The 17,061-nt window shown below is 47.4% G+C and overlaps 1 protein-coding gene across 3 annotated transcripts in view; it reads right to left on the bottom strand.

Moving 5' to 3' along the window:
- PDE8A (phosphodiesterase 8A) overlaps positions 1–17,061 on the bottom strand; it is a 186,758-nt gene that overhangs the window by 150,570 nt on the left and 19,127 nt on the right. The window contains exons 1-2 of one of the 3 annotated variants that reach the window (XM_083411962.1): positions 1,725–2,605; positions 568–874 (exon numbers count right to left, since the gene is read on the bottom strand). The exons of 1 other annotated variant lie outside the window; for it this stretch is intronic. In XM_083411962.1, coding sequence (XP_083268088.1) covers positions 568–807 — 240 coding nt within the window. In that variant the 5' untranslated portion in view covers positions 808–874; positions 1,725–2,605. Of the gene's footprint in view, positions 1–567; positions 2,720–17,061 lie in introns of those variants that run through there. One more of the 3 variants, XM_083411961.1, reaches the window with a different exon arrangement.

The raw sequence follows: 17,061 nt of genomic DNA, 5'->3' as shown, positions 1-17,061 counted from the left end.
AATTTTGTTCCTGATCTGCACACGAACACACACAAATCCTTGCAAAGGTTCAGAAGGCCAGCGTCCTCTGTGCTCGTTTGCGTGTGAAAAAAATCAGTGTCTTAAATCAACAGTTCTAATCCATTATGTATCAGGTCGGAGGGTGGGGGGATGGGGACTAAAACAAACTTTTGCTTATACCCACAAAAACTTGGTAACTTAAAAGGGGCCAGGGGGTGGCAGGGGTAAAATAATAGCTTTGCTACTGTGACATTCTTACACTACTAGACACATGCAGGCCCAAGAAAGTTCAAACAATATGAAATTGGCATATATATAGATTTTCTGCACCTCTTCCTACAGGACATAGAGTGTAACCCTTAAAAGTTAATTCTGTTTGGAAAAGGATGAATGGGGGGGGGGGGGATAAATAACTCTGCTGAAGTTGCCATTTTTAGATAAACAGGTCCCCAACCAACCTAAAACCAACTCAACACACAGGGGCCAATATCCTGTTCGATATATCTGTCAATAAGAGAAAAGTACAGGCATCCCCCTTCAACCAAACGACTCGACTTTTTCCATTACCTTAACACTGGATCTGCTGGTGCGAGACTCCCCCTCCATGTTGTCCTGCTTGTCTTTCTTGGAAGGATTAGTCCTCAACTTGTACGCGGAGGTGTTGGAAGATTTAATGAATAATCCAGAGACAGGGTTGCCTTGCTGCTGTTGCTGCTGCTGCGACGACGAGTTCGAGTCCTCCGTCTCTTTGCTACTGTGATAAACCACCCTGCTGTCTGAGATGTGGATGCTGGGAGCGCAGCCCATGGTGGCGGTTTCAAGCCGCTAGTGCTCAAGATTACCTCGTCTCCTTTTTCTCTTTTCCCCCTTTCCTCTTGGGAAAACGGGCTCCTCGGTGGCTCCTTTCTCTTAATAGTTTGTATCTGGTTCCTGGTCCACGGCTTCACTCCACATCGTCAGCTGTTCCTTAGGCAGAAACACCAAACCCAAAGGCGCATGGCTGGTGGCGGCTGAGAAATTGGGGTGGGGGGCGCGCGGAGGGGCTTCACCCCCTTCTTCCTTTAGACCCTACAAAGCTGATTGTCTTGATGTTCTCAACCGCAGAAAGTGGGTTAAAAAGCAGAGCTGGAGGGAGCTGCGTTTAACTGGCAAACCCCCCCACCACCAAAAAAAATAGTCAATTGAAAGGGGGAGCAGAGAGAAAGAAAATTGGGGAAAATCTCCAGCCCCCCTCCTCAGTCTTCCTGTTTAATTGGAAGCCGGATCCATGCCAGAATGTACTAATTCTCGGCCCCCTCCTTAGCAAAAAAAAAAAAAAGTATTTCCCCCCACGTTTGTATTCCTAGTGTATTGCAAATTACATCGAAGTAGCTGGGGGCTCTCCCCCCCAGCCCTACCCTTCCACACCCCTAGCCCCCCCCCCCGCCTCCAAGCCCCCCACAAGTGGATCGGATATTGCCTTCCACCCAAAAGATTAAAATAAATCAGTTCCCAAGTAGGGCTTCCCGGACGGGGGGTGGGGGCGAATAAAGCCCCCTCTGGTGTTATCGTGGGAACCTCATGAAGCGCCCATCAAATTCACATTCCTAGCCAAACGCTTCCCCCTCCTCTTCCTCCACCACCTCTTTCGCAACAGCTGCGCTTGAAAACCTGGAAACGCGTTACGGACATTCACACGTTACTTCCTCTCTTTTCTTCGAAAAGGGCTTCTCTTCCGGACTAACTCTTCTTCCTGGAAGGTTAGGGTTAAAAAAGAAGGCGCTTCTTTCAAGCCAGCGACGGCCTTCCATTCAAGGGGCACCGAGAACCCCCCTTTATCCCAAGCACACACACCCAAAAAAGAGGGGAGAGGGAAGCTTGCCAACGGAGCGCATCAACCCGAGGCACGAGCGCCGATGCAATAGAAGACCCGTAGAAATGGAGAGCATCTTAATAACTGCACCCTTGGGAGAAGGCGCGCGGGTGGGGGGGGGGGTGGAGCAGGGGCAGGGTCAAGCCCAGGAGAGGAGCGAGGATTTCTCCGTCTTCCTCTTCTCTTCCCTTCCCCTAGAAGAGGAGCAGGAATTGTAACAAACACAGAGAAGGTTAAGTTTTTCACAAGGAAGAAAAAAAACCCGAGATTCTCCAACCGGTAGCCGACGTCTCCTCCTCCGTTTCCATTTTGGTTGTGTGTGTTTTTTTGAAATGTGGCTTTTATTCTGCGCCAAAACGGAGCGCGCGCTCCCCCCCCTTAAAAAAAAAAAGGAGTGAAAAATGAAAGCAGAAAAAGGAGAGCGGGGAGTTCCGATCTGCGTGGAATGAATTAAAATGGCGAGAAAGGGGGGAAGCGGAGGGGGTTCTTTTTCTAATATATATTTTTTAAAAAAAATCCCAGGCGCGTGGGGGCTGCTCGCCTCTTCTTTTTTCCTTTTCTGCTGCTTCTCTCGGCGGCGCTCCCGGCGAAATCTTTGCAGCTGCCGCCGATTCCGCAGCCCAGCCGCGCACTCGCCTCGCCTTCTCCTCCCCAGTAGCGAGCGAGGCTTCCCGGCTTGCACGATCTCCCCCTTTTCAGCACCCTCCCTCCCGTAAGAACCAGACACCTCCAGGAAGAAAAAGAAGAAAAGGAGGGAGGAAAGAAGAAAAAAAAAGGAAGGGGGGAAAAAAAGAAGAAGATCTGCCCGGGAGTTTGACAGCCCCGGCAGGCTCCACCGCGTCGCAGCCAATAAAAGCCCCCGCCAGCGCTGACCTCCAGCCTTTACTGGCGTCAATGCAAATGAACGGAGAGGGCCAATGTGGCGCGGCGCGCCCGGCTGGCGGCGAAGGAGCGAACTTCAAACCGGCTCCTTGCGCGGCTCCTCCTTCTGCACTCGCTCCTGCCCGCGCCTCCGCCGTTGCTGCTTCGGATCGGCAGCCTGCCTGCCTGGCCTGGGGGTGGGTGGGCTGGGTGGCCGGCCGGCCGGCCCTCTCGCGCGCAAAGCAGAGCGCAGGAAGCGGAGGCGGAGCTGGTCCTGCTGGAGAGGTTTTTACGCACGGCCTGTAGGAGGGCGGGGATCGGTTGCCCCCGGAGCAGGCCTGCTGGGGTAAACGCCCGGGGGGCCCCATCCCGACCCCGCTCAGAGGAGCGAGCAGCAGGCCCTGGCTGCTGAAATCCGCGCATGAAATCTGTGCGGATCAAATGCGTCGCTTCCCAGGAGATGTGAATGGTTGGCCAGGGTGAGCGCTTAACCCTTCCATACCCTCCAACATTTCTCCCATGAAAATAGGGCCGTCCTATTCCATAATTTTGGGTTCATTTATACCCCACCCATCTGACTGGGCTTCCCCAGCCCTCTGGGCACCTTTTAACATATATAAAAATATTTTTTAAAAACCATAAGCGTAAAAAACTACTTCCCTATACAGTGGTACCTCAGGTTAAGAACTTAATTCGTTCTGGAGGTCCGTTCTTAACCTGAAACTGTTCTTAACCTGAAGCACCACTTTAGCTAATGGGGCCTCCTGCTGCCGCCGCGCGATTTCTGTTCTCATCCTGAAGCAAAGTTCTTAACCCGAGGTACTATTTCTGGGTCGGCGGAGTCTAACCTGAAGCAGTTCTGCCTTCAGATGGCTTCGAAAGGTTGTATACTCCTTCGCTATGGGGTCACATAACTCCATCCCCTCCAACGTTTCGCCAGTGAAAATAGGGACATCCTCAGCATAGCTGTCAACTTTCAGATTTGAAAATAAGGGCTCAGCAGCCTCGAAAATAAGGGATCAGCAGCCTCACCTGTCCCGGGGACAGTCTACGGGATATCTAACAATCCGGGAAAGCAGTGGGAAACGGCGCTGGAATAAGGGAATTTCCCGCAAAAAAAGGGAAGGTTGACAGCTATGGTCCTCAGGAAAAGTGGGACATTCCAGGATCAAATCAGGAACCGGGACAGCTATTGCAAATCCGGGACCGCCCCTGGAAAATAGGGGCACCTGGAGGGTCTGCCTTTGCCTAACACAGAAAGTGGTGGACCCTCCCAGCTCTCACCTGGCAGCTTTCCTTTCTTCTCTCAGTCTGCAGGCGTCTTTTCCCTTCCCTGCCTCTCACTCAGGATCCTTCATCAACCATTGATGTCCTCTGTGGACGCTCAAAATGGCCCAGAGCAGAGGACACCAAAGGAAAACAAAAGTTAAAGAGAGAGAGGAGAAAGAGAAAAAGAAGGAAGGGATAGAAATAAAGAAGACTGAGCTTGGATAGCTCAGTTGGTTAGAGCGTGGTGCTGATAACCCCAAGGTTGCAGGTTCGATCCTGTATTGGAAAACTGCATTGCAGGGGGTTGGACCAGATGATCCTCAGGTTCCCTTCCAACACTACAATTATTTGATTCTAAGGTTGTATAATTGTTTTAAACAGTTTCTAGTATTGTGCTTGGGTGTTGTAACCTGCCCTGGAGCTTAGGGTGAAGGGTGGGTAATAAAAAAACAAAAGAAACTTTTGTCGCATCGCTATCCTGCTCTTCCTCTCAAATGAGCCCCAGGCAGTGAGTACGTCTGTAATAAAAATACCATTAACAATAAAAACCCATCTGAAACACGTAACCACCATGAAATGCAGGAAAACATAGCCGGTCATAGGCCTGCGGAAACAGAAATGTTCTTACATCTTAGCAGTTGTTGCAGCAAGAGTTGGAGAAATTTCTTTCTTTCTGGGGCCACATTCCCTTGAGGGGAACCTTCTGAGGGTTGTATGCCAGTGGGAGGGGGCAGCCAATTTTAGCTTCTTATAATAGTCTGGTTTTGACACACATTTCCACAACCCTCTGGACCCTCCAACCCAGGAAGCAAGAGGCATGAGTTCAAGGACAAATTCCAGCCAGGCAAAGAACACCCCCACTACAAAGCAAGGAAGGGCTGTGGCCTAGGAAGAGTCTCAAAAGACAGAGAAGTGGCCTTTGGCCCCCAGACCTGAGGTTCCCCACCCCTGATCTAAAGACACCCCCCCCCCCAAAAAAAAAAGAAATCCAGAGTTTAGAATTGTCTCACTGCACTACTGGTTTCAATACTCTGAATACTTGGGAGCAAACCAGGTTAAATTCGTTGCGACTTATAGGATGTTGCTGTTTTGCAGCCTGCAACAATAATATTTTTTAAAATACAGTGGTGCCTCGCAAGATGAAATTAATTCGTTCTGCGAGTTTTTTCGTCTTGTGAATTTTTTCGTCTTGCGAAGCACCACTGTGCATTGACGGTTTCCCATAGGAATGCATTGACGGTTTAAAAAAAAAGGCAAGCCCATAGGGAAATCCGTCTTGCGAAGCAACTCAGAAAACGAAAAACTCTTTCGTCTTGCGAGTTTTTCGTCTTGCGAGGCATTCGTCTTGCGAGGTACCACTCTACAATTTTCAGGGGTGTGGAATAGTATTGCCAGATTTTCATATATATCTACATACACATACATGAGCCCCCTGGCCTTTTAAAACAGCTTAATTGGCAGAGATTGCCAAGTGTAAAAAGCTTTACTTGGAGATGGGGAACCTGACACCCTCCAAATGTTGTTGGACTCCAGGTCCCATCAATCCCAGCCAACCTTTCCAGTGGTCAGGGATGATGGGAAGTGGAGTCCAGAATTGTCTGGAAGTTCTCTACTTGATTGGTGGCAGTGATGACTACCAACTTGGTTTGGTTTGGGAAAGGATTCGATAAATTCATGTTGGATAAGACTTCTCAGTGGCTGTGTTGTGCCTCCACTGTCAGTGGCACTATACCTCTGAAAACCAGTTCCTGGGAATCGCAAGAGGGAAGAGTGCTGCTACATTCAGGGTCCTGTTTATGGGCTTCCCATAGACATCTGATTTGCCACTATGAGAACACAACGCCTTTACCCTGAGCCAGCGGGCCTCTTGCGTTCTGCTTTACTTGCTGATCTCTGCAGATCAAGTGGCTCCTTAAAAGGCACTTGAGCAGATATGGGCATAGCCAGGGAGGTGCAAATCAATAAAATCAGTAAAAATACATAGCTAACTGAGGTTCTGTGTCCCCCCCCCCCCAACAAAAGGCCTGCCTCCCCTGAGAAAAATCCTGGCTATGCCCATGGGAGCAGACCAGGCTGGGTGTTGTTTGTTTGCGTTTCTGGCAAGTTGGCAACCACCATCCACCTCTTGGTCCCTTGATTTTGTAGGCTCAATTCCTTCATTCAATTATTCCATATTATTTATTTATTCATTAATATTATTGCTATTATAATTATTACAGTGGTACCTCAGGTTACATATGCTTCAGGTTACATACGCTTCAGGTTACAGACTCCACTAACCCAGAAATAGTGCTTCAGGTTAAAAACTTTGCTTCAGGATGAGAACAGAAATCATGCTCCGGCGGAGCGGCAGCAGCAGGAGGCCCCATTAGCTAAAGTGGTACCTCAGGTTAAGAACAGTTTCAGGTTAAGTACGGAGCTCCGGAACAAATTAAGTACTTAATCCGAGGTACCACTGTATTATCTATACTGCCCTTCATCCAAAGATCACAGGGTGGTTTACAATATAAAAACACAAAAACGTGTGCCATATTAAACAAAATACCACCTCTCCCAGTTTAAAAGGCTGCATATTGTTTAATTGCCCAGAGACCTGGGAGAAGAGGGATGTTTTTGCCTGGCCGTCTATAAAGATATGTAATGAGGGCGCCGGAAGAGCTTCTTTGGGGGAGAGTGTTCCTCAAGAAGGGAGCCACCACAGAAAAGGCCCATATTCAAGTTGTCACCTTCCAGGCCTCTAGTGGAGGAGGCACACAAAGAAAGGCCTCAGATGATGATTGCAGGCCCCAGGTTGGTTCATATAGGGCAGTGGTGGCCAAACATGGCCCTCCAGCTGTTTTGAGACTACAATTCCCATCATCCCTGGCCACTGTTAGCTAGGGATGATGGGAGTTGTAGTCCCCAAACAGCTGGAGGGCCAAGTTTGGCCACCACTGATATAGGGAGAGGGGGTCTGTGAGGTTTTGTGGTCCTGAGCTGTTTAGGGCTTTATTATGTCAAAAGCAGCACTTTGTATTAAAAACAAATTGGCAGCCAGTGCAGTCAAGCCAGGATTGGAGTTATATGCTCAAACCATCTTGCCCCAGTGAGCACCCTGGACACTAAATTCTGCACCAGCTGAAGTTTCCAAACAATCTTCAGTGGCAGCCACACGTACGTCACATTGCAGTAATCTAACCTGGAGGCTAAGGGACGCGGGTGGCGCTGTGGGTTAAACCACAGAGCCTAGGACTCGCCGATCAGAAGGTCGGCGGTTCGAATCCCCGCGATGGGGTGAGCTCCCGTTGCTCAGGCCCTGCTCCTGCCCACCTAGCAGTTCGAAAGCACGTCAAAGTGCAAGTAGATAAATAGGTATCGCTCCGGCGGGAAGGTAAATGGCATTTCCGTGCACTGCTCTGGTTCGCCAGAAGCGGCTTAGTCATGCTGGCCACGTGACCTGGAAGCTGTACGTTGGCTCCCTCGGCCAATAAAGTGAGATGAGTGGCGCAACCCCAGAGTCGGTCACGACTGGACCTAACGATCATGGGTCCCTTTACCTTTACCTTTACCTTTAACCTGGAGGTTACCACAGTGACAGAAGTTAGGCTATCCCTGTCCAAAAGTGGCCACCAACCGAAGCTGATGGAAGGCATTCCATGCTACCGAGGTCACCTGATCCTCAAGGAATCCCAAAATAACCCCAAGCTATGGACTTGCTCCTTCAGAGGGAGTGTAAACCAATCAAGAGCAAGCCACATCCCATTCAGATGGTCTAGGGAACCCCCTACTAACAGTGCCTCTGCCTTAATCTGGATGGAGCTTCAGTTTGTTGGCTCTCATCCAGTCCATTACCGAGGCAAGAAAACGGTCCAGCACATCCCATGCCACACCTACAGAGAAGTGGAGCTATGTGTCATCGCACCCCATTTAGAAGCTCTCCTCCCTTCGGCACTCATGACTCCTCTTTGAAAGAGGCAGATGTGAAGCAAGATTGTATTAAAAGGGCTGGGTCCTTTTCTCTTAGCCACAGGCCAAAAGAAAACCCGTCATGTGATTAAAAAGGAAAACAAGAAAATAAGTACATAAGTAGTGGCAGCTAACACAAGGCACAAAGCAGGCTCTTGGGGGTGGGGGAAGAAATATGATTCAGTCTGAATATGAATCTGTCTAATTTCTGCTTTCTGAAAAGCTACGTGAACCAAAATACACCCTTCTTTAGAAATCCACGCATCTCCAAATTTTGCAGTGCAGTCCTCCATCGAAGTCATGTGATGTGCAAATGCAAAGGTGATATGCACTTAATAAGTAGTATATTAGTGTATAGAGTATAATATATGTTAAGGAGAATACAGTGGTACCTCGGGTTAAGTACTTAATTCGTTCCGGAGGTCCGTACTTAACCTGAAACTTATTAACCTGAAGCACCACTTTAGCTAATGGGGCCTCCTGCTGCCGCTGCACCGCCGAAGGACGATTTCTGTTCTCATCCTGAAGCAAAGTTCTTAACCTGAAGCACTATTTCTGGGTTGGCAGAGCATGTAACCTGAAGCGTATGTAATCTGAAGCGTATGTAACCTGAGGTACCACTGTATAAATATTAGGGGAGATATACTTTGCAAATGCGTGTGTGTTAGGTGAAATGGGAGAAATTTGCACACCAAACATATATAAAAACCATAGAAATGAATGTAATACACGGATAGTTTGGAATAACGATCTCTAGTTTAAAGGCTGCAGTTTTGTTTTGTTTTTAAAAGGAAGGTCTTCAATAGGCAACAGAAAGAAAATCGAGTCTCATCAAACAATCACTTTTCAGAAGATAGGTGCTGGCACATTAAAGGCCTGATTCCTACACTATACGGAGCAATTCTCTGCAATTTTGCTTAATATACATATTTTTGCACACACACAAACCACCCTAATAGAATGTATTTTTCCATGTTCTTTTCTGTAATACACCCATGCACACTTTTCGTTAGCATACACATTTCGCTTGAGAACTGCATTACAAAATTCAGAGAAGTGCAAATTTCAGAGGATAACTGTTGCGCTAGCTCACGTGCTTCGGAAAATGCAGATTTGGTGAGTTAAAATACAAAGTGAAATGCAAATTGGTCCTCTGCCCCTACCCTCCACACCTGAAGCCAACAGGTCAGCATGGAGAGGGCAGGCCAGGCATCATACCCTGTTCCGATAGCTCAGCAAGTGCCCAGCAGTCGACAGGAAAGTTGCCAATTTCATCCGGCATCTTCTGAAGTGGTTAGAAACGTCCTCTAAATTTAACCTTGCTGGGTTTACTGTTCTTTTCCCAGGGATAATTGCCACCTACCTGAATGTTTTGATTAGTGATAGCGAGAGGTACTTGTGGTTATGTTCCCTGGGAAAACCTGCATAATTATAGTGTACACAAACGCTGACGAAGTGGTGTCTGGGGCGTGCAGGACAACCCATCGAAATCCAAAGCTGTAATAGGCTGCATTTAAGGAAAAGGAAGGTGGAACAAACAATGCAGAAAGAAGGGGTATTATCCAGGGCAAAGGAGAAGAGCTGCGCCGATCAGGAGAGAGCGACCAGTGATGGATGCGTGGCCTTCTACTTGCTGCTGGGCTACAGCTCCCATCAGCCCCATGGCTGATGGCCAAGGATGATGGGCGTTGGAGATGATGGACTTTTTGGAGCTAGCTGACCTGACTGGAAGAATCCGCGACCAGAAAGAAGAGGAGTTTCAAGAGGACTGGAGGGAATTTAAGGACTATTTGAATAAATATTGTTAGATAAAAAATTAGAAATTCCTTGAAAGAAACAAATAGGCCTAGGATTAAACTAAGTTATAATGAAATAAATGGGATTTAGAATGTTAAGAAAAGTGAATAAGATGGACTATAATTGGAAATTGTTTTAGTTTAATAATGATATTGGAAAGGTGTTACTTTTAATTACAAGGAAACTCAGAAGGGAGGGATTTGAGGAAGTCAACCAAGATGTTTAAAAGGTTGGATTTGGGAAGAATTAAGTTTGCTGTTATTGTTTATCTGTTTATTGTTCCCTTTTTTTCTTCTGTTTTTGTGTATCATTTTGCTTTGTGGTTTGTGTTATCATTGTGGAAAATCTAATAAAAAATTGTTTATTTTTAAAAAAAGATGATGGGTGTTGGAGTCCAACGGCCTCTGGAGAGTCCCAGATTCCCTGCCTCCTTCTGAAAGCATTGGAACCAGATCAGTTTTTTAGATCACAGTTTCAGACGCTTCCTTGGACAGGAAACTCATCAGGGTGGCCTTGAGCAAATCACTGTCCCGCTCCTATGCATTATGTTTTTATACAGAACAGTAAAACTGTGAGCTTCCCCAAGTGGTGTTTTTAATACCATAAAGGCAGGGTATGACTCCTTTAATGCAGGCATGGCCAAACTTGGCCCTCCAGCTGTTTTGGGACTACAATTCCCATCATCCCTGACCACTGGTCCTGTTAGCTAGGGATTATGGGAGTTGTTGTCCCAAAACAGCTGGAGGGCCAAGTTTGGCCATGCCTGCTTTAATGCATGCACACATAATTAATAACTTGAAATTAGGATTGATTCGATTTCCATCCTGCATTTCTTCTGTGGAACTCAAGGGGGCAGAGTTCCCAGGGAGTCTCCCTTCCAGGGCTCAGACCAGAGCCAGGCCTGCTTAGCTTCAACAAGGTTCCTGCGTCATGTGCCTCCATAGCCTGCTTTCTAACCAAATGAACAGGCATCACCTTAGAAAGAAAAGGCAAAAGACAACAGCGTAATATATTTTATTTTTGCACTGTTAAGTGGATTCTGTGTTGCAGGTTGGGGTTCAAGCTGGATCCTGGATCAGAAAAGGCTACCAGTATAGTCTACTTTGAAGGATAGTTGTGAGGATTATTTAAAAATAAAATAAAAAATGGGACAACCACCCTTTGGAATTCCTTTCACATATCAAATAGGAGTTGGCTCTATTATCTTTTGAAGATAATTCCCTTTTCAACAAGACTTTGAAGTGGAGCTTTTTCTCCCAGCCTGTATTGAAATTGTTTTTTATATGTTTTTGTGTTTTATATGTGCTAAGTGCATGCATCGGACGCGGGTGGCACTGTGGGTAAAACCTTGCCGATCATATGGTCGGCGGTTCAAATCTCCGCGGCGGGGTGAGCTCCCATCTTTCGGTCCCAGCTCCTGCCCACCTAGCAGTTTGAAAGCACCCTTAAAGTGCAAGTAGATAAATAGGTACCGCTTTATAGCGGGAAGGTAAACGGCGTTCCGTGTGCTGCGCTGGTGCAGGCTCGCCAGAGCAGCGATGTCACACTGGCCATGTGACCCGGAAGTGTCTGCGGACGGCGCCGGCTCCCGGCCTCTAGAGTGAGATGAGCGCACAACCCTAGAGTCTGTCAAGACTGGCCCGTACGGGCAGGGGTACCTTTACCTTTTACTCATCCCTACAACATAGCAACGTTGTGCTGGGCTCAGCGATAGTTGAAGGCAGTGCTTTTCTTCTAGAAAAAAAGGTGTTGGTACTGTGTAGCCTTGAGAACCCCCAGGAAAAAGCAGTGGTTGAAGACCCCAAATCCTGGACTCACTTCTACAGAAATAATAATTTCTATACAGTTTCAGAAGAATGTATCCCATGCAGTTAGTTTATATAAGCCGCATCCTGAAAATATATTTTAAAACACACATGAATTCACTCTGGAGTCTCATAATGAAAGTATGCCATAAAGCTTTTGATTTCGTTGATGCAAACTACTTTGTTTACTTCTGTCATCTACTTACTATAAACTCAAGCCGCCTCACTAATCCCCCTGCTTTGCTGCCTTTAATCATATATACAGCACATTTCTTTGCATGTTTACTCAGAAGTAAATCCTACTGTGTTCCATGACGCTCACTCCGTAGTAAGTGTGTTTAGGATTGCAGCCTCGGTGTACCCTAAATGCTTGCCAAAATTTAATTTCTTTGTTGTCCCTATCCAATAAAGTTGTAAAGGAAAGGGATAATTATTTACCTTCTTTATAGAAGGCAATGAAAATACTGGCATTGTGGGGAATGCACGGCACCAGAAGTTTTTAAGAAGGGGGTGGCAAACTTTTTAGGCCTGTAAGCAAATTTGGATTTTTGAGAAAATGCCATGAGTTCTCCTCTGGACACTTTTCTCCCATTGCCCCCAAATTAGCCACACCCAGAGAGAGATAAAACATGCACACATTTTTTATTTCCCAAGGGAGAACGAAGCTGAGCCTTGAAAAGCACATAGAGCTGGAACAGGAAGTAGGAAAGAGTGGCATGCTTCCAACTTCCTCCTTCAGCTTATCTCCTGCTTGGACCACTGCAATGTGGGGCTACCTTTGAAGGTGACTCAGACACTACAACTCACCCAGAATGCAGCAGCTAGACTGGTGACTGGGGGCGGCCGCAAGACCATATAACACCAGTCCCCCAAAAAACTACATCAGCTCCCAGTACGTTTCCGAGCACAATTCAAAGTGTTGGTGCTGACCTTTAAAGCCCTAAACAGCCTCGGCTCAGTATACCTGAAGGAGCATCTCCACCTCCATCATCAAGCTCGGACATTTGAGATCCAGCTCCGAGGGTCTTCTGTCGGTTCCCTCACTGTGAGACATAAAACTACAGGGAACCAGGCAGAGGTCCTTCTCGGTAGTGGCACCCGCCCTGTGGAATGCCCTCCCATCAGATGTCAAAAAGATAAACAATGTTTTGATTTTTAGAACTTCAGGGAAGTTTTTGATGGCTGATGTTTTACTGTGGTTTTAATATTTTGTTAGGAGCCACCCAGAGTGGCTAGGGCAGGGGTAGGCAACCTAAGGCCCGGGGGCTGGATGAGGCCCAATCACCTTCTCAATCAGGCCCGCGGATGGTCCGGGAATAGTGTGTTTTACATGAGTAGAATGTGTCCTTTTATTTAAAATGCATCTCTGGGTTATTTGTGGGGCGTGCCTGGTGTTTTTACATGAGTAGAATGTGTGCTTTTATTGAAAATGCATCTCTGGGTTATTTGTGGGGCATAGGAATTTGTTCATCCCCCCCCCCTCAAAAAAATATAGTCCAGCCTACCACATGGTCTGAGGGACGGTGGACTGGCTCGTAGCTGAAAAAGTTTGCTGACCCCTAGGCTAGGGCAACCTAGTCAGATGGGCAGTATATTATTATTGATGACGACGACAACAACAACAACAACAACAACAACAACAACTCCTTTTCAAGGGATTAATAGGTAGCCACCTTCCCCATCTCATGACCAAGGGAACCGTGAGTGGTGGAGACCAAGGGAAGACCTCAAGAGCACCGCATGTGCTCACAAAAACCACATTGCGTTGAAGGAGGGGCGGAAAAAGTTCTAGTGCTTTAAACGGCTCCAGAAATGTACTATCATGCATAGACCTTTCCCCCAAGGACAGTAAGGAGGTTGTTTTTCCTACAGAGTTAAGAAGTTCAAAAGAATTCTGCCCGCTTTTGCTGGGGACAAAGTACAGGTATGCAAGAAAACGGGGAGGAGAAGGAGGGAGAAAGGACAGAAAGAGCAGAACATTAGTAAATACAGAGCAAATCAAACTTGTAAACCGAACAGGGGCTCGAGACATTATGTCTGAACTTTGTGCACATTTGAAGCTGAAAGTGGTGTCAATCCAAAGGCAAAGAAAACTCCCAGACTTTGTTAGCTGGACCTCAGCCAGGCCCCATGTGCACTATTCATTTAAAGCAATTCCATACCACTTTAAACAGCTGTGGCTTCCCACAAAGAATCCTGGGAACTGTAGTATGCTAAGGGTTCTGGGAGAAATATTCCCCTCACAGAGGGTTGGTTGTTAAACCACTCTGGGAATTGTAGCTCTGTGAGGGGAACAGAGGTCTCCTAACAATACTCCTAACAAAGGAAGCAGGTGGCGCTGTGGGTTAAACCACAGAGCCTAGGACTTGCCAATCAGAAGGTCAGCGGTTCGAATCCCCGAGACGGGGTGAGCTCCCGTTGCTCGGTCCCTGCTCCTGCCAAGCTAGCAGTTCGAAAGCACGTCAAAGTGCAAGTAGATAAATAGGTACCACTCCGGCAGGAAGGTAAACGGCATTTCCGTGTGCTGCTCTGGTTCACCAGAAGCGGCTTAGTCATGCTGGCCACATGACCCAGAAGCTGTATGCCGGCTCCCTCGGCCAGTAAAGCGAGATGAGCGCCACAACTCCAGAGTCGGCCACGACTGGACCTGATGGTCAGGGGTCCCTTTACCTTTACCTAACAATACTCAACGCCAGTGCTATTTTTCTAGAAAAAGAGGTGCCAGAACTCACCGAAAAAACCTCCTTCATTCTCTTAGAATGGCCATGGCGCCCAACTGACAGGTGCCAGAATTGACTTCCGGCAAGTTCCGGCTGAAAAACAGCCCTGCTCAACACAAACTGCGGTCCCCAGGGCATGACTGTCTAAAGTGGTGTGGAAGCGCTTTGAATCTGTGTAGCACAGATGGGGTCTCAGTCTAGAGCAGAAGCTACTGATTTGATTTCTCTCCTGCCTCCGCAAAGGATCACCAAGATAGCTTACGATAGAAATCAATAAAATGTGATCACTGCTTCTACACCTTCTGGAACTTGGGCAGTTCAGAGAACTACTTTGCCCTCCAGGCCACAGAGAAAACCCATTTAAGCTTTCATTGCACCCTGGTCACATTTTAAAAAATGCACAGCTTCCTGGGCTACTGATTGCTAGAGCGCCAAGGTCAGACACCTGCATAGTTGGGTGCCCACGTGCCTCAGTTTACAGAGTACAATGCTTTATTTTGAGATAGTTCTCCGTCTGAAGGCATCCCCTGTCTGAAGGACTGCTTGGTTCAGAATGCAGTTTAAAGATAAAGAGTTATGAGAAGGCAGAGCCTTGAAGTTGCCCATCAACAGCTGGCATTGTTATCAAAGTCGCTTAAAGAATGCGGAATGAGCCCGGAGAGAAAAGAAAGCCCGATAACGCTTGCCTGAGGAAAACTGAACAAAAGCAGTGTCTAGTCTGAGGAGAAAGGAACAAAGGGCTTTTTCTTGCTTGCTTCAGGCTTTGTAAATAGCAGGGAGACATTCAGCCAAACATACATTGGGAAAACTCCCTCATAAATGCACGGCCAATCAGGGCGCGTCCTGCCTCTGTGAAGATCAGGCTACTCTGCCTGGTTTCTGAGCAACATCTCTACTCCATAGCACTCTTGGCTAGCGGACATTAAGGATAACAGAACTAACCCTTAAGTTATAAACCGAATGATGTCTGCTGTTGCACTTCCAGTAAGCATCTGGGTAAAATGTCTTGTGTTTATCTTTAAATTGCAATAATCATTCCTAGATTTGCGCACATACACACACACACACACATATATGCAAATTTTATGCAAATCTGGACCTTTTTGGGCGACGCATTAGTGGTCAGCCTACCTCATGCGGGCCAGTGAACATAGCAAGTGCCTTGAAATGAGACCAAGCACAGATGGAAAGGTTTTGGAGGCAAGTACTTTCTCCGAGAACCATATAATTAAAGCTTAATTTGAAGGGAAGGGTGAGAGAGGCTGATGTTGCGACATGCGGCATGTTGAATTAACCCCTTTAAGGCATTCGCTTCCTAGCCCTGAAGATGTTTAGTACAGTGGTACCTCGGGTTACAGACGCTTCAGGTTACAGACGCTTCAGGTTACAGACTCCGCTGACCCAGAAATAGTACCTTGGGTTAAGAACTTGGCTTCAGGATGAGAACAGAAATCACGCGGCAGCAGCAGGAGGCCCCATTAGCTAAAGTGGTGCTTCAGGTAAAGAACAGTTTCAGGTTAAGAACGGACCTCCAGAATGAATTAAGTTCTTAACCTGAGGTACCACTGACCTGTGTGTGTTGTACTTCTTGGAATTAAAACTGGTGTTTCCTGAAGACAGAACTAGAAACAATGTTTATTTCCTCTTGGGTATCCAAGTTTTTCTCTCATAAGCAATGCAGTTCAGCATCCACAACTTGAACGTAATGGCTAAGAGTGATCAAGTCTCTGGCTTAACCCGAGGTACCACTGTAACGTGAATGGATCGTGGGATGGGCGCTGCTGGCCTTACTGAGGACCAGCCGCTGCGTCTTCAAAGGATCTTCTTAGGGAATCCTCGAGTCAGCTGTGAATCAGCGTACAAACAAAGGGACATAGAAAGCTGTTCCATCTAGCCCAGTTGTGCTTGCACTGACTGGCAGCAGCTCTCCAGGGTTACAGACAGGGGTCTTCCGCAGCCCTGCCTGGAGATACTAGGATCGAACTGCATGCAGAACAGGTGCTGTACTATGAAACAACCGTCCTTCCTCATAAGGGAGAATCGGGCTCGCATTGCACTGTGCCGAGGCGCCCTCAATTCCACTACAGTGGTACCTTGGGTTACATACGCTTCAGGTTACAGACTCCGCTAACCCAGAAAGAGTACCTCGGGTTAAGAACTTTGCTTCAGGATGAGAACAGAAATCGTGTGTCGGCAGCTGGAGGCCCCATTAGAACTAAAATGGTGCTTCAGGTTAAGAACAGTTTCAGGTTAAGAACAAACCTCCAAAATGAATTAAGTACTTAACCCGAGGTACCACTGTACTTAGGGACGTGGGTGGCGCTGTGGGTAAAACCTCAGCGCCTAGGGCTTGCCAATCGCATGGTCGGCGGTTCGAATCCCCGCGGTGGGGTGAGCTCCCGTCTTTTAGTCCCAGCTTCTGCCCACCTAGCAGTTTGAAAGCACCCCTAAGTGCAAGTAGATAAATAGGTACCGCTTTATAGCGGGAAGGTAAATGGCGTTTCCGTGTGCTGCGCTGGTGCTGGCTCACCAGAGCAGCTTAGTCACGCTGGCCACGTGACCCGGAAGTGTCTCCGGACAGCGCTGGCCCCCGGCCTCTTAAGTGAGATGGGCGCACAACCCTAGAGTCGGACACGACTGGCCCGTATGGGCAGGGGTACCTTTACCTACCACTGTACTTATTTTTGCGAGGTTCTTTCTTTCTGAACGGCTTCTCCTTGTCATAGAGTATATGCGATGCACACCGGCTTCTGCTTCTGTAGCAAAACTAAGCTTCTTGGGTTCTAACTGTACTGTTATTGTGATGCCTGCA

Source organism: Podarcis tiliguerta (assembly GCF_965153285.1).
Source record: "Podarcis tiliguerta genome assembly, chromosome: 14".
In the NCBI taxonomy this organism is placed as follows: Eukaryota; Metazoa; Chordata; class Lepidosauria; order Squamata; family Lacertidae; genus Podarcis; species Podarcis tiliguerta.
The sequence above is the reverse complement of the archived record's forward strand: the minus strand, read 5'-3'. Positions and strand labels throughout refer to the sequence as shown.